General features: G+C 33.1%; 1 protein-coding gene across 1 annotated transcript in view; it reads left to right on the top strand.

The window, feature by feature from the left end:
- Positions 1 to 8,007: 8,007 nt before the first annotated feature.
- LOC139902150 (uncharacterized) overlaps positions 8,008 to 24,756 on the top strand; it is a 36,970-nt gene continuing 20,221 nt past the window's right edge. Inside the window, exon 1 of the mRNA XM_071884802.1 lies at positions 8,008 to 8,463. Within this exon, the coding sequence (XP_071740903.1) occupies positions 8,008 to 8,463 (456 nt within the window). The remainder of the gene's footprint in view (positions 8,464 to 24,756) is intronic.

Genomic DNA, 24,756 nt, shown 5'->3' with positions numbered 1-24,756 from the left:
GTAAAATAGCATTTGGGTTCTCCGCAATATATGCGTCAAAGTAAACACATCGTAACTTATGGGTTTCCCAATGTGATATCCCCCATCTTTCAAATGAAAGTCTCTTATAAACCAAGACATTCTTGGAACGTTCTTCGAATGTCTTACAAACTGATCTCGCCTTAAATAGTTATGCCGAAGAATTCTGACCGACTTTAGACAAGATTTCATCAATCATGTCTCCGGGTAGGTCTCTTAAAATATTGGGTTGTCTATCCATTTTGTGTTTTTATACTGTAAAATAGACAAGAGTTAGATTCATAAAAAAAAAAATACTTATTAATACAAGCAATTTTTACATATATCATAAAGCATAAGCACACTATATTACATATATTACACCACACGAATACAACTATCTTATTCCGACTTGCTTGTTTCTTCTTCTTCGGTTTTGGTTCGTTTTGCCAAGTTTCTAGGGATATATGATGTTCCCCTAATACGAGCCGTCGTTATCCATATTGGTTTAGAAAAACCTGGTGGTTTAGAGGTTCCCGGGTCATTGTTACAACTTAAGGACTTCGGGGGTTGACGATACATATAAAGTTCATCGGGGTTGGAATTAGATTTCTCTATTTTTATGCCCTTTCCCTTATTATTTTCTTTTGCCTTTTTAAATTCAGTTGGGGTAATTTCTATAACATCATCGGAATTCTCGTCAGAATCCGATTCATCGGAGAATTGGTAATCCTCCCAATATTTTGCTTCCTTGGCGGAAACACCATTGACCATAATTAACCTTGGTCGGTTGGTTGAGTATTTTCTTTTACTTAACCGTTTTATTATTTCCCCCACCGGTTCTACTTCTTCATCCGGTTCCGATTCTTCTTCCGGTTCCGATTCTTCTTCCGGTTCCGACTCTTCTTCCGGTTCCGATTCGGGAACTTGTGAATCAGTCCACGAATCATTCCAATTTACATTTGACTCTTCATTATTATTAGGTGAGTCAATGGGACTTGTTCTAGAGGTAGACATCTATCACATAATATCAAACGCGTTAAGAGATTAATATATCACATAATATTCACATGTTAAAAATATATAGTTTCCAACAAAATTTGTTAAGCAATCATTTTTCAAGTAAACACGGTCGAAGTCCAGACTTACTAATGCATCCTAACAAACTCGATAAGACACACTAATGCAAAATTCTGGTTCTCTAAGACCAACGCTCGGATACCAACTGAAATGTCCCGTTCTTATTGATTAAAAACGTTCCATATTAATTGATTTCGTTGCGAGGTTTTGACCTCTATATGAGACATTTTTCAAAGACTGCATTCATTTTAAAACAAACCATAACCTTTATTTCATCAATAAAGGTTTAAAAAGCTTTACGTAGATTATCAAATAATGATAATCTAAAATATCCTGTTTACACACGACCATTACATAATGGTTTACAATACAAATATGTTACAACAAAATAAGTTTCTTGAATGCAGTTTTTACACAATATCATACAAGCATGGACTCCAAATCTCGTCCTTATTTAAGTATGCGACAGCGGAAGCTCTTAATAATCACCTGAGAATAAACATGCTTAAAACGTCAACAAAAATGTTGGTGAGTTATAGGTTTAACCTATATATATCAAATCATAATAATAGACCACAAGATTTCATATTTCAATACACATCCCATACATAGAGATAAAAATCATTCATATGGTGAACACCTGGTAACCGACATTAACAAGATGCATATATAAGAATATCCCCATCATTCCGGGACACCCTTCGGATATGATATAATTTTCGAAGTACTAAAGCATCCGGTACTTTGGATGGGGTTTGTTAGGCCCAATAGATCTATCTTTAGGATTCGCGTCAATTAGGGTGTCTGTTCCCTAATTCTTAGATTACCAGACTTAATAAAAAGGGGCATATTCGATTTCGATAATTCAACCATAGAATGTAGTTTCACGTACTTGTGTCTATTTTGTAAATCATTTATAAAACCTGCATGTATTCTCATCCCAAAAATATTAGATTTTAAAAGTGGGACTATAACTCACTTTCACAGATTTTTACTTCGTCGAGAAGTAAGACTTGGCCACTGGTTGATTCACGAACCTATAACAATATATACATATATATCAAAGTATGTTCAAAATATATTTACAACACTTTTAATATATTTTGATGTTTTAAGTTTATTAAGTCAGCTGTCCTCGTTAGTAACCTACAACTAGTTGTCCACAGTTAGATGTACAGAAATAAATCGATAAATATTATCTTGAATCAATCCACGACCCAGTGTATACGTATCTCAGTATTGATCACAACTCAAACTATATATATTTTGGAATCAACCTCAACCCTGTATAGCTAACTCCAACATTCACATATAGAGTGTCTATGGTTGTTCCGAAATATATATAGATGTGTCGACATGATAGGTCAAAACATTGTATACGTGTCTATGGTATCTCAAGATTACATAATATACAATACAAGTTGATTAAGTTTTGGTTGGAATAGATTTGTTACCAATTTTCACGTAGCTAAAATGAGAAAAATTATCCAATCTTGTTTTACCCATAACTCCTTCATTTTAAATCCGTTTTGAGTGAATCAAATGGCTATGGTTTCATATTGAACTCTATTTTATGAATCTAAACAGAAAAAGTATAGGTTTATAGTCAGAAAAATAAGTTACAAGTCGTTTTTGTAAAGGTAGTCATTTCAGTCGAAAGAACGACGTCTAGATGACCATTTTAGAAAACATACTTCCACTTTGAGTTTAACCATAATTTTTGGATATAGTTTCATGTTCATAATAAAAATCATTTTCTCAGAATAGCAACTTTTAAATCAAAGTTTATCATAGTTTTTAATTAACTAACCCAAAACAGCCCGCGGTGTTATTACGACGGCGTAAATCCGGTTTTACGGTGTTTTTCGTGTTTCCAGGTTTTAAATCATTAAGTTAGCATATCATATAGATATATAACATGTGTTTAGTTGATTTTAAATGTCAAGTTAGAAGGATTAACTTTTGTTTGCGAACAAGTTTAGAATTAACTAAACTATGTTCTAGTGATTACAAGTTTAAACCTTCGAATAAGATAGCTTTATATGTATGAATCGAATGATGTTATGAACATCATTACTACCTTAAGTTCCTTGGATAAACCTACTGGAAAAGAGAAAAATGGATCTAGCTTCAACGGATCCTTGGATGGCTCGAAGTTCTTGAAGCAGAATCATGACACGAAAACAAGTTCAAGTAAGATCATCACTTGAAATAAGATTGTTATAGTTATAGAAATTGAACCAAAGTTTGAATATGATTATTACCTTGTATTATAATGATAACCTACTATAAGAAACAAAGATTTCTTGAGGTTGGATGATCACCTTACAAGATTGGAAGTGAGCTAGCAAACTTGAAAGTATTCTTGATTTTATGAAACTAGAACTTTTGAAATTTATGAAGAACACTTAGAACTTGAAGATAGAACTTGAGAGAGATCAATTAGATGAAGAAAATTGAAGAATGAAAGTGTTTGTAGGTGGTTTTGGTCATTGGTGTATGGATTAGATATAAAGGATATGTAATTTTGTTTTCATGTAAATAAGTCATGAATGATTACTCATATTTTTGTAATTTTATGAGATATTTCATGCTAGTTGCCAAATGATGGTTCCAACATGTGTTAGGTGACTCACATGGGCTGCTAATAGCTGATCATTGGAGTGTATATACCAATAGTACATACATCTAAAAGCTGTGTATTGTATGAGTACGAATACGTGTGCATACGAGTAGAATTGTTGATGAAACTGAACGAGGATGTAATTGTAAGCATTTTTGTTAAGTAGAAGTATTTTGATAAGTGTCTTGAAGTCTTTCAAAAGTGTATGAATACATATTAAAACACTACATGTATATACATTTTAACTGAGTCGTTAAGTCATCGTTAGTCGTTACATGTAAATGTTGTTTTGAAACCTTTAGGTTAACGATCTTGTTGAATGTTGTTAACCCATTGTTTATTATAACAAATGAGATATTAAATTATTATATTATCATGATATTATGATATATAATATATCTTAGTATGATGTATATACAGTTAAATGTCGTTACAACGATAATCGTTACATATATGTCTTGTTTCGAAATCATTAAGTTAGTAGCCTTATTTTTACATATGTATTTCATTGTTAATACACTTAATAATATATTTACTTATCATTTAACATAATTAACCAAGTGTATCAATATCTTAATATGATTCATATGTACCTAGTAAGACGTTGTTATAACGATAATCGTTATATATATCGTTTTCGAGTTTCTTAAATTAATAGTCTCATTTTTATGTATATAACTCATTGTTAAAATACCTAATGAGATACATACTTATAATAAAAACATGTTAACTATATATATAACCATATATATGTCATCGTATAGTTTTTATAAGTTTTAACGTTCGTGAATCACCGGTCAACTTGGGTGGTCAATTGTCTATATGAAACATATTTCAATTAATCAAGTCTTAACAAGTTTGATTGCTTAACATGTTGGAAACATTTAATCATGTAAATATCAATCTTAATTAATTTATATAAACATGGAAAAGTTCGGGTCACTACACTTATCGTGTCGAAAACGTTAAATCATTTAAAGATAAAGTTTAAATTTGGTCAGAAATTTCCGGGTCATCACACAAGTCCAACATCCCTCCATCACGCCACACAGGGACGCGATGGAGGCACCGTCGAGCTCATCACCTCCTGGTAACGCTGCTTTGCAAATGGTCTTAGAAAGTGATGTAAATCAAGTTTTAGGTTTTAGATTTTTTGGTTAGTAAAGAAGTTGATTTTATGATTCTTGTTATAATTTGTGGAAAAAGTTGGAAAGAAAAGATGAAAATGAAAGAAGGTGAAGAGGGATAAAAGATGAAAGAAGGTGAGGAAAGGTGAAGAAGGATCAACGATTTAAATTTGTCTAGAAAAAACAAATTATGTAATATTTAACAAACATGAGGGACCAATAATGTAATTTTGAAAGTAAGGTGACCTGAAAGTTACCTATTATAATAGGTTAAATGCATACAATAGAACAATTTAAATAGTTGAATACATACAATAGGATATCTGAAAGTTAGATTCATAGAATAGGAATTTGATGAAAATTTAATGCATTTTCAAATAATTTTCCCAGAGAAAAACCCTTATGTACAGTACCATTTACCTACCACGATTTTTGTTTCCATTTTTCTTCCCGCCGCTGCTACTGTTTTGCGATGTGGTGTAAAGAACCGTCGGTGATGCCAAAATTGATCGAAAAATTGAGGTCCCTGTTATCTGCCATTATAATGGATATGACAAGATGCTTAAACAATTAGGGAAAGTATGGACATTTGGTGAGCAGTAAGAATGGATGTGGGATAAGTAACAAAGATAGAAAAGGGTGAAGAAGATGAAGTAAATAAGGTATGTCTAAAATTGTTAGACAAAACCGTAGAAGAAAAAATAGATGACTTAATTATAGTTAGTTTATCTCTCGGTTATGATATGAAAGGCAGTCAAAATGATTTGAAGAGTATGCTTAACAGAATGGTGTTAATAACACTGTCTGATGCATATTCTTACGATTAATATTGGTGGAGGAGCGAGTTTTAAACAAAAGCAATCTTGGATTCGTAATTTGTGTAACGAATATAAAATTAGGGTTCTCGGTATACAAGAAACTAAGTTAACATAGCTGGATCTTTTTATTGTGAGGTCTTTTTGGGGTAACAATCAGTTCGACGTTGCTTACTCTAGTGCTAGAGGACGATCCGGTGGTCTGTTAACAGTGTGGGATCCTTCTTGTTTTCATAAAAATCGTATTATATCATTTGATAATGTCCTTATTGTTGAAGGATATCGGTCCAACATTTCTAATCGTTGTTTTCTCATAAACGTTTATGCTCCCCAAGAGAGACTTAATAAGATCCGGTTATGGTCTCTCTTGACTCGATTTATGTCTAATAATCCTGGCGATTTCATTCTCTTCGGAGACTTTAACGCAGTTCGGGCTGCTCATGAAAGGCAAGGGTCTTCTTTTTGTCCTCTGATATCTAATGATTTTAATAGTTTTATTTCTGCTTCTGGTTTGATTGACCTTCGTTTAGGGGCTAGAGTGTTTACTCGGTCTAGTAAATCGTATGATAGCCGAGCTAAATTCGATCGTTTCCTCCTCTCCACGAGTTTCCTTGACTCTTGCCCGGATCTAATTGGTCGTGTTCTTCCTAATTTGTGGTCCGATCATTGCCCGATTGTTATCTTTATGGAACACTTGAACTATGGTCCCCCTCCATTTAAATTATTTGCTTCTTGGTTTCTAATTAACGGATTTAATGATGTTGTCCGAGGAGCTTGGTTAGATCCCGCTGTCTCTCTGAAATGCGTTGCTTTAAATCCCTTTGTTGCTTTTAAGAATAAAATCAAGTTTGTCAAGTCTCGGCTTAAAGATTGGTATAAGCGGCATTCGACATCATGTAACGAAGAGAAAAAACGTCTTCTAGCTGCCATCGATTTTATTGATGACGATTTATCTAAGGGGGGTAACAACATATGTATTTCTCGGCAACGTACTTCTATTCTTAAAGACCTCTCAGTGATCAACAAATTAGAGAGCATGAACTTGGCGCAAAAACAGAAAAAGCTTTGGTGTTTATATGGAGATGAAAACTCGTCCTATTTTCACTCTTCTATTAATCGTAAAAGGAATATATTGGCGGTTACGGGTGTTATGTCTAACGGGCTGTGGATTTCTTCCCCTGATCAAGTTAAACATTCTTTCCTTGAATTCTTCAAAGATAAATTCAAGAGATTGGGCACCGTTAACATTAAACATCCTAGCCCTCATCTTAAACCCTTGCTTGCTGATGTGGCTTGTTCGATTGAGGATCCCTTTATCGAAAGTGAGATTAAAAATGCGGTATGGGGTTGTGGTGATGACAAAGTCCCTGGTCCTGATGGCTTTTCATTTAGATTCATCAAACACTTTTGGGACTTGATTAAAGAAGATATTTTTGCATTTGTTCACAACTTCCACTCATCCGGTTTCATTCCTACAGGTTGCAACTCTTCGTTCTTTTCCTTGATTCCGAAGATTGATCATCCCATGTTTATAAAAGACTTTCGGCCTATTAGTCTTATTGGGATTCAATATAAAATTATTGCAAAACTTCTTGCTAATCGGCTTTCAAGTGTTATTGATCATGTTATTAGCCGTGAACAATCTGCTTTTATTAAAGGCCGCCAAATCCTAGATGGCCCGTTAATTATTAATGAAACCTTAGCAAGGTGCAAAAGGAAGAAGAAAAAAGCCATGTTGTTGAAGGTAGATTTCGAGAAAGCGTTTGACTCTATTAGTTGGGATTATCTCATATCGATGCTTACTCACCTCGGTTTCGGCCGTAGATGGATTCATTGGATAAAAGGTTGTCTTAATTCCTCTCTTGCTTCGGTAATGGTGAATGGAAGTCCTTCGGAATAATTTAAAATAGGTCGTGATCTTCGACAAGGTGACCCTTTGTCTCCTTTTTTGTTTATTATTTGTATGGAAGGTCTTCACGTTGCTATATTGGATGCAACTGATTGTGGTTTATTTATGGGTCTTTCAGTTGGCGATAATAATCGAGCTGTTCTTTTGTCTCATTGCTTTTTCGCTGACGATGCATTATTCATTAGAGAATGGAATGATGTCAATATTCGAAACCTAATTAATGTTTTGAGTTGCTTTTTCTTAGTGTCGGGGCTTCAGTTGAATGTTCGTAAATCAAACCTCCTTGGAATTGGTATTCCATCAGTTGAGCTTAATAGGGTGGCAAATGTTTTGGGTTGCATTCCGGCATGTTTTCCTTTTACCTACTTAGGCATTCCTATTGGTGCCAATATGAGCCTTGTTAACAACTGGAGACCCATCTTAAGTAAGGTCGAGAAGCATTTAGCTAGTTGAAAGATGAATCTTCTTTCTTTTGGTGGTCGTCTTACATTGATTAAATCTGTTTTGGGATCTCTTGGAACTTACTTTCTCTCAATTTTCAAGGTGCCTAAAGGCGTTAGCAACCTCCTTGAATCCTTTCGATCTAATTTTCTTTGGGGAGATACTAGAGATGATCGTAAAATCCATTGGGTTAAATGGGAAGATTTTCTTAAATCTAAAGATAAAGGTGGTCTCGGTGTTGTTAGCTACGATTCTCTCAATAAAGCCCTCCTCTATAAATGGCGATGGAGATATCTCTCTTGTAACGATTGGATTTTGGTTGCGGTTATTAAAGCTATTCATGGAAACCAACCGGATGGCATTTACCCTCTGGTTCATCGTACATCTTCTGGGTCTTGGGCTGTTATTAACAGTTTGATAGCAGACATTCATGCTCAACAGCCTACTTTTAATGATCTGATGTCCATTAAGGTTGGTGTAACGACCCGGATTTTTCCGCTAATATATATAAGATTAATATTTACATAATTAAATGTTTCCAACATGTTAAGCAATCAAACTCATTAAGACTTGGTTATTTGGAATGAATTTTATACAAACGTTTGGACACCCAGTCTGTCTGACGATTCACGAACGTCATATATCGTAATAATTAATTAAAGGAATATATATTTGGATATATATATTGATGATTTGATTAAATGATATTTAAGTATCTCATTAAGTATAATAAAAATGAGTTATATATAAGATGAGACTACTAACTTAAAGACTTCGAAACAATATACATATATGTAACGATTATCGTTGTAATAGTATTTCACACACACATATATGTATATATATATATATGTATATATATATATATATATATATATATATATATATATATATATATATATATATATATATATGATATTAGATATGATAATACACCATGTTAACATGTTAACATAACAATTTAACATCTCATTTAAGTGTAATAACAATGGGTCAATTATATTTAACAAGATCGTTAACCTAAAGGTTTCAAAACAACACTTACATGTAACGACTAACGATGACTTAACGACTCAGTTAAATATATATACATGTAATGTATTATGATGTATTTATACACTTTTGAAAGACTTCAAGACACATATCAAAGTACTTCTAGTTAACAAAAATGCTTACAATTACATTCTCATTCATTTTCATCAAAAATTCTACTCGTACATGTATGGTATTGTACTCGTATAATACGCAGCTTCTAGATGTATTTACTATTCATCTATACTAATAAAAATATGCTCCTTACCAGCCTTAAATGATTAAGGATCATGTGGGAACCATCATTTGTCAACTTGCATGAATTATTTAGCAAGAAAACAAACTTAAGTATCTTTTTTTCTTTATAAAATGTAAAAAACGTATTCATGAATGCACACCATTTCTTCACTCCATTTTCTCATACTTACACTCCAATTTATCTCTCAAAATACTCCTAACATCATACTTGATCATATCCAAGCATTTTCACCATCTTTTAGCTTCAATTACAAGCTTTAATCATCATAAAAACAACCATCTTTCAAGAACACTTCAAGAATCATATCAAGTCTTCATGACTACTTCCAAGCTTTCTAATCCATTCCAACTCATCATCTAAGATCAAGAAACTTTTGTTATTTACAGTAGGTTATCTTTCTTATTCAAGGTAATATTCATATTCAAACTTTGATTCAATTTCTATAACTATAACAATCTTATTTCAAGTGGAAATCTTACTTGAACTTGTTTTCGTGTCATGATTCTACTTCAAGAACTTTCAAGCCATCCAAGGATCCTTTGAAGCTAGATCTATTTTTCTCATTTCCAGTAGGTTTATCCAGAAAACTTGAGGTAGTAATGATGTTCATAGCATCATTCGATTCATCCATATAAAACTATCTTATTCGAAGAGCTAAACTTGTAATCACTAGAACATAGTTTAGTTAATTCTAAACTTGTTTGCAAACAAAGTTAATCCTTCTAACTTAACTTTTAAAATCAATTAAACACATGTTCTATATCTATATGATATGCTAACTTAATGATTTAAAACCTGTAAACACGAAGAACACCGTAAAACCGGATATACGCCGTCGTAGTACAACAGGGGGCTGTTTTGGTTTGGATAATTAAAAACTATGAAAACTTTGATTTAAAAGCTATACTTCTGGGAAAATGATTTTTCTTATGAATATGAAACTATATCCAAAAATCATGGTTAAACTCAAAGTGAAAGTATGTTTTTCAAAATAGTCATCAAGATGTTGTTCTTTCGACGGAAATGACTACCTCTTTCAAAAATGACTTGTAACTTATATTTCCTACTATAAACCTATACTTTTTCTGTTTAGTTTCATAAATTTACATTCAATATGAAACCTTAGCCGCTTAAATCACTCAAAACGGATTTGAAACGAAGAAATGACGGGTAAAACAAAATTGGTAAAAACTACTCATTTTAGCTACGTGAAAATTTGTAAGAAATCTATTCCAACCATAACTTAATCAACTTATATTGTATATTATGTAATCTTGAGATACCATAGACACGTATACAATGTTTCGACCTATCATGTCGACCCATCTATATATATATTGCGGAACAACCATAGACACTCTATATGCAAATGTTGGAGTTAGCTATACAGGGTTGAGGTTGATTCCAAAATATAAATATAGTTTGAGTAGTGATCAATACTGAGATATGTATACACTGGGTCGTGGATTGATTCAAGATATATATTAAGTTATTCATGTACGACAAATTATGGACTACTAACATTGGACTGCTAACTGGACAACTAAAAATCGTCAACACGTAATAAAGAAAATATTGTGAATATATTTTGATCATATTTTAATATATGTATATATTGTTATAGGTTCATAAATCAACCCGTGGCCAAGTCTAATTCTCGACGAATTAGTAATCTGTGAAAGTGAGTTATAGTCCCATTTTTACTATCTAAATTATTTTGGGATGAGAATACATGCAAATTTATAAATGTTTTACAAAATAAGCACAAGTTCATGAAACTACATTCTACGACTGTTTTGTTATACCGGATATCTGTACTTATTATTATTATGCTTGGTAACCTAAGAATTAGTGAAAAACACTAATTGACGCGAATCCTAAAGGTAGATCTACGGGCACCAACCACCCCCATTTTCGAATAGTGGAAATGCTTTAGTACTTCGAAGGGTTCTTGTCATACATTTAAATAGTGGAATGTATGATGCCAGATATCTTAAGCGCTCTATGTTAAGGTCGGTTACCAGGCGACTCATCGTATAAATGATTTTTACAGTTGTAATGATCCTGCGCATTTGATTAAATGAAATCTTGTGGCTTATTAAATGTTATGATTATTATATAGAAATTAAACCAATGACTCACTAACATTTTTGTTGACGTTTTAAGCATGTTTATTCTCAGGTGAATATTAAAAACGCTTCCGCTGTCGTATGCAAACCCAAGGTCAAGATTTGGAGTCGACATAATTGTTTATATTGTTTAAACTTACATTCGGAGTATTTGTTGTAATATATTTGATCATATTGTAATGGGTTGTGTAAAAACTTATTTATTTCAGGAGATTGTCTTTGATAGACAATCTAAATTATGTCATTAAGACCTTTATTCAATAATAAAGGTTATGGTTGTTTTTAAAAACGAATGCAAGATTTGAAAAACGTCTCATATAGAGGTCAAAACCTCGCAAAGAAACCAATTAATATGAAACGTTTATAATTTATATGAACGGGGCATTTCAGTTGGTATCAGAGCGTTGGTCTTAGAGAATCAGAAATTTTTTTGTTAGTGTGTCTAACTGATTTTTGATGCATTAGTGAGTCTGGACTTCGACCGTAATTATTTTAAAAATGATTGCTTAATATAATTGTTGGAAACATAAGATTATTAACATATAAATATTATAAGATATATCATTCTCTTAACGTGCCTGCTATTATGTGATAGATGACTTCATCCGATCATATAAGCATCTCTAGTGATTCAGATTTCATTTACTTATCAAGTGATTCGGAGGCTGAGTCAAAGCGTACGACTTATGAACCAACGGAAAAGTTAACTTTTGGTGCTACTATTAAAGTGGAAAATTGTTGGGAAAATTGGGAAGATTCACAATTGCCAGTAGAGGTTCCAGAAGAGGATCCAGAAGAAGATCCTGAAGAGGAACCCGAAGAAGAGGATCCTGAAAAAGTTGTGGAAATTATCGAACCACAACGTGATTTGGGAAAATCTTTGGCTGTTATACCCGATCCCAAACCCGATGAACCTATTATGACCCAAAATGTTTGTGATCATCCACCTGAACCACCTAAGAGACCAGTTTATAAAATGACCGCTCGTATAATGACTGTTGGTTTTGCCCCCAAACAATTAGCCGAAAGAACCAATTGGGAGGAATTGGAAAAAGAACTATCCAAATGAAAATCCAAACGTTTGGCCGAGAAAGAAACAACGTCAACATCTAAGAAATCTCGCCGTTCTTGAACCATCGCCAGCTATCCTGTATTCCATGCATTGTATAATATGTATTATATTGTGTGTTTAAGTTTGTAAGAAAATCCGCAATGTAATTTTCCTTATGATTGTATAATAATAAGAATAAGCATGGAAGGTTTATTATTATTATTACAACTAATTATTACGTAGTAACGTAATAATTTACCATAGTTTTTCATATTAGAATTTTAGTAATTAATTTGTGTGTTAGCTGCTAAGTATGAACATTATTATAGTTATAAAACGCTAATATGAAGAAAAAGCTTTTATAATAATAAGTTCATATTAAGCTACAAAATACTTTTTGGCTACTTCTAAAATTCTATATGATTAACTCAGTCGGCTATTTTTGAAGGAAATGGCTCCTCCAGCTACTAGACAACAACAATTGAACACAGAAGAACTTCAAGCTTTCGCTGCAAATATGGCTGCAGTGGTGAATGCAATGAACAACAATAACCAATCGGGTTCCAGCAGTGGAGGAAACAATGGCAACCGGGTAGGATGTTCCTATAAAGCTTTTATGGTCTGCAAACCCAATGAGTTTGAAGGAACTGAAGGACCCGTTGGACTAAAGCAGTGGACAGAGAAGGTTGAAGCCGTGTTCGGAATCAGCAACTGCGCAGAAGAGGATAAAGTTAAATATGCCACACATACTTTCAGGGGTATCGCTTTGACATGGTGGAATACCTACATGGATTACTTAGGACAAAATACCGCCTACGCACTTCCATGGTCCACTTTCAAGCACATGATGACGGAAGAGTACCGTCCCAGAACCGAAATCAACAAGCTCAAGACAGAGCTTAAAGCACTGACAACCCAAGGGTTAGATGTCACTACCTACGAGCGACGTTTCAATGAACTGGCTTTAATGTGTCCTGGAGCATTTGAGGACGAAGAAGCAAAAATTGAAGCATTCATAAAAGGGTTGCCGGAACGAATCCAAGAGCATGCAGGTGCTAACGATCCTGCAACAATGCAGAAAGCGAGTCGTATAGCCCATAAATTGATAGGCCAAATTACAGGAAGGATAAAGAAAGAAGCGGTCGAGGAGGCTATAATGAAACAGGGAAAAAGAAAGTGGGAGGAAACCAGTGATCAGGGTCACCAGTACAACAACAACAATCAAAACAACAACTACAACAACAATCGCAACCACCCCAACAACAACAATAATCGCAACAACAACCGCAATAATAACCGCAACAACCATCCCAATAATAATAACAACAACAACAATCCCAATCACAACAATAACAACAATAAACGACTCAACAACAATAACCCTAACAACAACAACAACAACAACAACGACAACAAAAGGCAAAGAACTATATGCCCCAGGTGTGATACGTTTCATCCGAAATGATTTTGTAGAGAATTATGTACCAAGTGTAATAGGAATGGCCATATTGCAGCAAAGTGTGAAGTCTACAGACCAAATAGAAACAAAGGAGTAAATAATGCCGGAACAAATAATAACGGCGTTGTTTGCTATGGATGTGGAAAACCGGGCCATACCATAAACCAGTGCAGGAATGGAAATAGGCAAGGCCGTGGGAGAGCCTTCAACATTAATGGGGAGAAAGCACAGGAAGACCCGGAGCTTGTTACGGGTACGTTTCTTATCAACAATACACATGCTTATGTTTTATTTGATTCGGGTGCCGATAGAAGTTATATGAGTAGAGAATTTTGTGCCAAATTAAATTGCCCGTTAATGCCTTTGGATAAAAAGTGTATAGTTGAAGTAGCAAATGGTAAACTAATTAAGGTTAATAAAATTTGCCGAAATCAAAAAATTAGTTTAGTTAGCGAAACGTTTGTAATTGATTTGATACCGGTAGAATTGGGAAGCTTCGACGTAATTATTGGAATGGACTGGATGTCCAAGGTGAAAGCCGAAGTTGTTTGTTATGAGAAGGCGATTCGCATTCCGAGAGAAAATGGGTTACCCTTAATGGTGTACGGAGAAAAGGGTAACGCCAAATTAAATCTTATTAGTAGTTTAAAGGTGCGCAAACTAATAAGAAAAGGTTGCTATGCCATACTAGCACACTTCGAGAAGGTTGAAAAAGAAGAAAGGAAAATCGATGACGTTCCTGTTACAAGAGAATTTCCTGAGGTGTTTCCGGACGAACTACCGGGACTACCTCCATGTGACGACCCGGGAATTTCCGACTAAATTTAAACTTGATCTTTATATGTTCCAGACACGATAAGCAAAGTCTGTAATGATGAAGTCTCAAAAATTTTGAACTGTCTCATATATTCAAATACCCTTAGAGTATTCACGACGATTCACGAACCACTATTTGTAAATAGATACATATATATTTAAATATAAATTGAAATATTATATGACGTAATTGTTATAATTAATAATGTAAAATATAATAAAATATAATAACTATTATTTAAAATATATCTATATATGTAAATGAAGTATATTAAATATATATTTCGTGATTTTGAATCTATTTAGTAAACAACTGTAACACTCAATTACCATTCGATTGATATTAAACAAGTAAAATTGAAACTTATGAAATTTTAAAATAAACGTTGATACGAAAATGAGTTCTATAAACTTTAAGCTTACTAAAAATGTATCTAGGACCTAATTATTAAATTTTAAAACTTTTTATATTTTACTTGGGGTTGGGAGTGAATGATTAATGTAATTTTTATTTAATAGTTAATGACTAAATTTTATACCATAATGATCAAAATAAATAAATATAGTTTATTTAAAAATATGGGATTTTTCTGAACACTTTTATCCGCCACTGATTAACAACGGACAACGATATAATATTCAACCTATAAGTGTCGGCAGAGTGAAAAATATCCTATCAATAGGCTGCTATGGAATTTAGACATGTTAATTAATATTAATTATTATTATATTAATTAAATTACCTTATCATTATCATAGTATATATGTAGATAGATAGTAACAGATAACAACCAAAATAATTGGATCACTGTTTGCTTTTTGATCTCATCTGCATATCTTATTTTATATACATATCATATATATAATATATAATATATATACATATAAATAAGAGACACCACTCAAACATCCCACTCTTTGCTTCTTTCCATCGTGTATCAAACCACCACATCCTTCTTTCATTATTTCTTTTTCTTTCTTTTCCTCTGTGAACCATACAACTGCCATCATGATCAAACTTACCATCATTTTTTTTTATTTTCTTTAGACACCTCTAAACCAACCACCACCCTTTTATTATATATCTGAACACATATTTGAACACGTTTGTGTTAAGTACAGACCAATATATTATCACATATTTGAACACGTAATATCACATGTTTGAACACGTTTATCAAAATGCAATGAAAGGCTGCAACAACATGGTTTATGTTAAATACATTAGCCGTAGTTTGGATTATATGCCGGGTGCAAAATAGCTATAATTCGTGACCATCGATGAATGAAGTTTTTGATCGCAGTGACATAATCAAATTACATCCGCCACCATCACTCGCCACTAGGCAATCATCTACATCTTTTTTGTTCCATTTTTGATTGGGTCAATGACCACTAAATAACCACTTACATCACCATTTTGGCCACCACCATCGGATTACAACCATCGATAACCAACCATGAAACCATCGAACCATTTTAAATTTTTTTTGCTTCTTTTGCATCATCACTGAATCACCACCATTCTCCTAACATCGCCACTCTGAACCATCAAACACCACCACCATCGTTTACTACCACTACTACGCTTTTTCTTCTTTCGTTCCTGCTTGATCGAGACATAATCAATGATATTACTTTATTCTCGCTACTGCAGTCCTATTCACGCCACCACCACAACCCTATTACTATACAATCACCATTAGAACCAGGACCGTAAACGGACTACTGCTTTTCCTCCTATTTTCTTTATGTATCTGTTTCGAACGAGCTATATACCCAACACCAAGACTGCTATTGTTGCAGCTGTACCTGCTAATCACTGTTATTCCTTGCTCCTGCTGCTCGCTTCAATCTGTTTCTAATTCTATACAGAGATGATACGTGATGATGATGTATGATAATAGAGCATGATAATGATGGTGATCATGATTTGTTGATCATAAAAAAAAATAGCGATGATATATGATGTTGGTGATGAAGTAATGAAACAACGATATGATGAAGACTTGTCGACTGTAACCTATCCGGATGTTGTCTGCGTCAATTGAATCCTAAACATTCATCGAGCAACTTATTCCAAACATATTAATGGGCTTGGTGGATCCATTTAATCTTACAAATGGACTATTAGTAATTGGGCCCTATTTATTTAACAATGGACTTCCAAACCCAATCTTATTTAATTAAGGTTATGATGCATGATTTTATGATATTAAAGTGATGATGATAATCATGATTTAATGATGATGACGAAGTTAATGATGATGAGAATAGAGAAGAACCGATGATGATGATCCTGCAATACTTCTACTTCTATTTTATATTTTCGTTTGAAACCATCCCTCTCAAGATTTCAACTCTCTTGTTCTTACTCATTGATTGCTATCTTTTTCTGCCCCTGATGTAATAACAAAGAAGAGATTGATACAGTGGTCGAGTTACTTTAGTAAAAAAAGAAAAGGGAAACATATAGTTATGGATTAAATAAAACGATTGTGTGAATATAATCAGAAAAACCGAATGGTTCATCTGGTTGGAGTGTTTGTTGGGTGTACGAGAGGTCGAGGGTTCGAGCCTGGGCTGGGGCATCTATTTTTTTTAAAGCTTGTTACATTAAGGTTCGTGAATCCGAGGCCAACCATATACTTTTTCAATGACGTCATATGTATTTTTACTACAAAATACTGTATGGTATGAAAGAAATCTTCCGCTATGCATTTGCTCATTTTAAAGACAATATTTGGAGTCGATCATCGCAATGGGTCCAGATGTTGGTGACTTCGTCCAGATGGAAATGAACGGGGTATGGCATGTGGTATCATATTTATTACATATAACATAACTATATAAATACTTTTATAATAAATATTAATAAATATAATTAATTAGGTTATTAGTGAAACACCTAATTAAAATAACAATTAAATCACTAATAATATATAAATTTGTTCGACTACTATTATATGTGTTAATATATATAAATGATATAGGTTCGTGAATCCGAGGCCAACCCTACATTTTGTTCAATGTCGTCATATGTATTTTTACTACAAAATACAGTATGGTGAGTTTCATTTGCCCTTTTTACTCATTACGTTTTTGGGCTGAGAATAAATGCAAATGCTTTATTAACTGTTTTACAATATTTATATACGTGAGTTTCATTTGCCCTTTTTACTCATTACGTTTTTGGGCTGAGAATACATGCAAATGCTTTATTAACTGTTTTACAATATTTATATGCGTGAGTTTCATTTGCTCCCTTTTTAAATGCTTTTGCAATATATATTTTTGGGACTGAGAATACATGCGCTGCTTTTATAAATGATTTACAAAATAGACACAAGTACGAGAAACTACATTCTACGGTTGAATTATCGAAATCAAATATGCCCCTTTTTATTAAGTCTGGTAATCTAAGAATTAGGGAACAGACACCCTAATTGACGCGAATCCTAAAGATAGATCTATCGGGCCCAACAAGCCCCATCCAAAGTACCAGATGCTTTAGTACTTCAAAATTTATATCATGTCCGAAGGAGGATCCCGGAATGATGAGGATATTCTAATATACATATTGTTAAGGTCGATTACCAGGTGTTCAATCCATATGAATGATATTTTTGTCTCTATGCATGGGACGTATGTTTATGAGAAATGGAAATATGAAATCTTGTAGTCTATTAAAATTATGAAATGATTATTTATGTTAAACTAATGAACTCACCAACCTTTTGGTTGACACTTGAAAGAATGTTTATTCTCAGGTACGAAAGAAATCTTCCGCTGTGCATTTGCTCATTTTAGAAACATTAGTTGGAGTCATTCATGGCATATTTCAAAAGACGTTGCATTCGAGTCATCGAGTTCATCAAGATTATTATTAAGTCAATTATAGTTGGATATATTCTGAAATGGTATGCATGCCGTCAATTTTCGTTGTAAAGAAAGATTGTCTTTTAAAATTGAATGCAATGTTTGTAAAATGTATCATATAGAGGTCAAATACCTCGCGATGTAATCAACTGTTGTGAATCGTTTATAATCGATATGGATTTCGTCCGGATGGATTAGGACGGGTCTTCACAGTTGGTATCAGAGCTGTGGTCTTAGTGAACCGGGTCTACATTAGTGTGTCTAACTGATAAGTCGTTAGGATGCATTAGTGAGTCTGGACTTCAACCGTGTCTGCATGTCAAAAGTTTTGCTTATCATTCGTGTCAAAAATCATCTACTTATTATCCTTAGGAAATTACCTGTTTATCATTCCTAGTCTAGACACATCTTATTGCATTGACTGCATGAATAGTGTATAGACAAAATTCATATCTTAGCGTATCTGTTATTGTTATCTTTGCCTGACAGCTTCTGTAGATTCCTCCGTAACTTATGAGATCTTTGTATTATAAATGCATATGTAAATTATGTATTGCAGGATACTAATCTACATCCTATAATCTATTTCTTACTGAAAATCCTTCATCTGATTGTACGAGATGAATCCATCAACCAGTTCGAGTCCCTCAGTTTCCGATAGCTATTCCGATAGTTGTTCCGACAGCTATTCCGACATGGATATTCACCTAAGCTCCGAAAGCAGTGTCACCAGAATGAATCAAACAATCATCCATCCTCAATTCATCTGATGGGTTCATGATCGACTTAATTAATGGAGACGCGAAGAAGGCGACCCCTCCATCAACCGAATTTACCTCTTGACGATGAACCTGAAGCACTTACCGGCGAACCAGTCCGAAACACCATTTTCACCATCATTTCCCGAATATATCAACACGATTATATTCTATCCACAATTCTAAACCTTATTCAGCCGCTCGTTCCAACCGACAATCATTCCGGAATAATGGAAGAAGCCAGCAAGCTTCGCGCTCGAGTAATCAATTTGCAGAATATGGTGCAAAACTTACCAGCTTCAGCAACAACATTAATACCATTACCACCAACAACCCAAGTTTCAACGTCACACGCCTCAACGTCTCATTCGGTACCTCGAATATAATCATCGTTCTACGAATCGTTCTACATAAACTATCTTCGTCCTTCATGGCAATTATGTAATCTTTAATGTTTTAGAGATTATGTACTCTAGTTTTAGCCGTAAATCTGATGAGTTTAATATCACATTGACTCATTAAATCCATGATTACGTCTGAAGAAAATATATATGTATATATGTTTTCATAAAGATTGTAATTAAAATTTTTATTTTACAAACTGTTAATGGTGAAAATATTTTAACGGGTAGGTAATACCCGAGGAATATTTAGATTTCGCGTTAATAAGTTACACTGTACATTCTACGAATCTGATTCAACTGTTATTTACTATCCTACTTACAACCACAGCTATACGAATCCGTTCACCACAAAATAACCATTTTCATTCAATTTTATATTTTGATTTTGATCTATCAGAATCCAACAAGTGGCATAATGAAGAAATAATGGACACAATAAAAATTGACTAGAAACAGACTAATTGACAATATGAAATTTTGTTAAGAAACCACGCTAACAAAATCCTAGCTAACTGTTCCTAGCTAACTGTTAATTCCATATTACATTTTATTTATCGCAATTTATTTTATCGCAATTTTAATTCTCGCAATTTTATTTAATGTCATTAAATTTCTGTTATTTACTTTACGCACTTTAATTATCGTCTTTTATTTTTTGTTATTTATTTTACGCACTTTAAATATCGGGACACGTATACAAGATTTTGACATATCATATCGACGCATCTATATATATTATTTGGAATCACCATAGACACTCTATATGCAGTAATGATCGAGTTCTCTATACAGGTTTGAGGTTGATTCTACAATAATATATATAGTTTGAGTTGTGATCGAGTCTGAGACGTATACGGGTCACGACACGTATTAATTAATTCAAATATTATATATTAAACTATATATGAATTATTGGACTGTCAACTGTGGACTATCGACTGTGGACTAATAACATTAGACAATTAAAATGAATTAAAATATTGTTTATAACATATGAAACTAAACAATTCTTCAAGTTTCCACTTGATTTCATCTTAGACATCATTTGTATCTTCACGATTACATTCTATGTTCAAACCTTTCATGATTCTTGAAAACACCTCAATCGAGAGGATGAACCAACCACACTTCATTTACGGGAAAAAAGATTGATGCATATAGTTATGCACCTGAAAACACTCGGAACCTGAGTAAACGTTTAACACGTAGCTGTGCTAATTCCTTTAGTGCTTTTATTACCGAAAATAACTTTACAATCCATTTCCAAAAATTAGTCAATTTTGTCACAGCTCCAGCAAGTCAACTTCAACTTTTCTTTCCAAACAACCGTATTATAACCTTAATATATATGCGTGCTTTTTTATTGTTACCGGGAAACCTTTTATATTCCACCATATTACCATCAGCGTTTAATCATCTAAAAACATAATTCTCTTAAAATCACCTCGGATTGATAACCGATGATTCAGATATGGTAGCATTAAATGCAGAGGAAACAACAAAATCGTAGATGGTCTAAACGGCCAAAAGTTTGATAATAAAGAATGGAATGTTGGGAACGCTCGATAGAAAATTTGGTATTGAAAAACAGATTGAGCTAACCATGAAGGAAACCAAGGACAAATACAAGGACCAAACCCTATATTCAAAGGATCCAGGTAATTCTGAATCCGATGAAATCTTCAACGAATATCTTTCTCTGAGGTCATGTTAAAATCTTACGGAAAATTTCTCTTCATCAACCTTCGAACTTAGAAATTCCAAAATATCATCATAAATATCTTCGATATTTCTGAGGATATTTTCATAAATATTCTCGTCCGAAATTATATACCTCTTCGTGTTATCTGTAATACATTATACTGGAAATTTCTGTAAAATCTAAGCATAAACTATGAATGAATGCTGAAGTAGTGTTGGGAACTGAAGCATGAGTTAGTATAATATAATGACACTTGATCAACGTGATTATATTACAGTAAGTCATGCTGAGTTTCTAATGAAGCGTGATGATTCACAGACCATAACGTCATCATGTGCCATGTTACACGCCTCGTTCAATCTGTTCAACCTTCAAACATATCAAGAAAATATATTCTTGATAGTTCTATTCTCAGTGATTCTGGTAAATTGACAAATCAAATCGTGCTATTATATTCTTTCTTGTTTAGAACATTAAGTTCATTCAAAACTCCATACTTACAAATTCTGGATCATTACTCGCTTTACCAGAGGTCGGGAGGATAATAAAAAGGCAAAGAGCTCAAAAATATAAGAGAAAATATAAAGCCCAATAACAACACGGAGGTTACAAACTGTGGATATTAATACGAATAGCAATATAAAGACACGGTAGAATTAAGAATAGTATCACCCCTAAGGTAATAATAGAAGTAAACAGATTCTTCTGATGGAATATTGAAAAGAAGGATGACAGAAGTGATAATTAAAAAAAAAATTTATCAAGGATTAGAACAAAATTAAGCAGTTTCACAATCTTTTGGATATATGAACTAAGAAAGAAAGTATAGGAATGGTGAATGATGGAACGGAATAGTTTAATTTATAAAGGAAAAATCAGACGTAACAATCGAGAAAGATGACCGCATTTAATTAAAGAGATCCTAATTCCCCGTAAATCCCGAAGAATCAGATCTTATAGATTTCCAATATTTTCTTTTGAATCCCTTGAATTCTGGAATTCAACCATGACTAGTCAAAAAGTTATGATGAAACATGTCTTTCTCATTTCACTATTTTGCGATAGCTTCACTCGTACGCCTCGAATAATTGAATTGTTTTTCCTGTATTATTCATTGATGATAGAACTCTAATTTTCAGCTCGTATGCGTCATGAAAACATTTCTATTGTTAGCCATGACCACCTCACTCAAATTTCGGGACGAAATTTCTTTAACGGGTAGGTACTGTGACGACCCGGGAATTTCCGACTAAATTTAAACTTGATCTTTATATGTTCCAGACACGATAAGCAAAGTCTGTAATGATGAAGTCTCAAAAATTTTGAACTGTCTCATATATTCAAATACCCTTAGAGTATTCGCGACGATTCACGAACCACTATTTGTAAATAGATACATATATATTTAAATATAAATTGAAATATTATATGACGTAATTGTTATAATTAATAATGTAAAATATAATAAAATATAATAACTATTATTTAAAATATATCTATATATGTAAATGAAGTATATTAAATATATATTTCGTGATTTTGAATCTATTTAGTAAACAACTGTAACACTCAATTACCATTCAATTGATATTAAACAAGTAAAATTGAAACTTATGAAATTTTAAAATAAACGTTGATACGAAAATGAGTTCTATAAACTTTAAGCTTACTAAAAATGTATCTAGGACATAATTATTAAATTTTAAAACTTTTTATATTTTACTTGGGGTTGGGAGTGAATGATTAATGTAATTTTTATTTAATAGTTAATGACTAAATTTTATACCATAATGATCAAAATAAATAAATATAGTTTATTTAAAAATATGGGATTTTTCTGAACACTTTTATCCGCCACTGATTAACAACGGATCACGATATAATATTCAACCTATAAGTGTCGGCAGAGTGAAAAATATCCTATCAATAGTCTGCTATGGAATTTAGACATGTTAATTAATATTAATTATTATTATATTAATTAAATTACCTTATCATTATCATAGTATATATGTAGATAGATAGTAACAGATAACAACCAAAATAATTGGATCACTGTTTGCTTTTTGATCTCATCTGCATATCTTATTTTATATACATATCATATATATAATATATAATATATATACATATAAATAAGAGACACCACTCAAACATCCCACTCTTTTCTTCTTTCCATCGTGTATCAAACCACCACATCCTTCTTTCATTATTTCTTTTTCTTTCTTTTCCTCTGTGAACCATACAACTGCCATCATGATCAAACTTACCATCATTTTTTTTTTCTTTTCTTTAGACACCTCTAAACCAACCACCACCCTTTTATTATATATCTGAACACATATTTGAACACGTTTGTGTGAAGTACAGACCAATATATTATCACATATTTGAACACGTAATATCACATGTTTGAACACGTTTATCAAAACGCAATGAAAGGCTGCAACAACATGGTTTATGTTAAATACATTAGCCGTAGTTTGGATTATATGCCGGGTGCAAAATAGCTATAATTCGTGACCATCGATGAATGAAGTTTTTAATCGCAGTGACATAATCAAATCACATCCGCCACCATCAACCGCCACTAGGCAATCATCTACATCTTTTTCGTTCCATTTTTGATTGGGTCCATGACCACTAAATAACCACTTACATCACCATTCTGGCCACCACCATCGGATTACAACCATCGATAACCAACCATGAAACCATCGAACCATTTTAAATTTTTTTTGCTTCGTTTGCATCATCACTGAATCACCACCATTCTCCTAACATCGCCACTCTGAACCATCAAACACCACCACCATCGTTTACTACCACTACTACGCTTTTTCTTCTTTCGTTCCTGCTTGATCGAGACATAATCAATGATATTACTTTATTCTCGCTACTGCAGCTGCATTACTGCAGTCCTATTCACGCCACCACCACAACCCTATTACTATACAATCACCATTAGAACCAGGACCGTAAACGGACTACTGCTTTTCCTCCTATTTTCTTTATGTATCTGTTTCGAACGAGCTATATACCCAACACCAAGACTGCTATTGTTGCAGCTGTACCTGCTAATCACTTTTATTCCTTGCTCCTGCTGCTCACTTCAATCTGTTTCTAATTCTATACAGAGATGATACGTGATGATGATGTATGATAATAGAGCATGATAATGATGGTGATCATGATTTGTTGATCATAAAATAAAAAATAGCGATGATATATGATGTTGGAGATGAAGTAATGAAACAACGATATGCTGAAGACTT

This window comes from Rutidosis leptorrhynchoides, chromosome 3, assembly GCF_046630445.1.
Source record: "Rutidosis leptorrhynchoides isolate AG116_Rl617_1_P2 chromosome 3, CSIRO_AGI_Rlap_v1, whole genome shotgun sequence".
Lineage (NCBI taxonomy): Eukaryota > Viridiplantae > Streptophyta > Magnoliopsida > Asterales > Asteraceae > Rutidosis > Rutidosis leptorrhynchoides.
The sequence above is the reverse complement of the archived record's forward strand: the minus strand, read 5'-3'. Positions and strand labels throughout refer to the sequence as shown.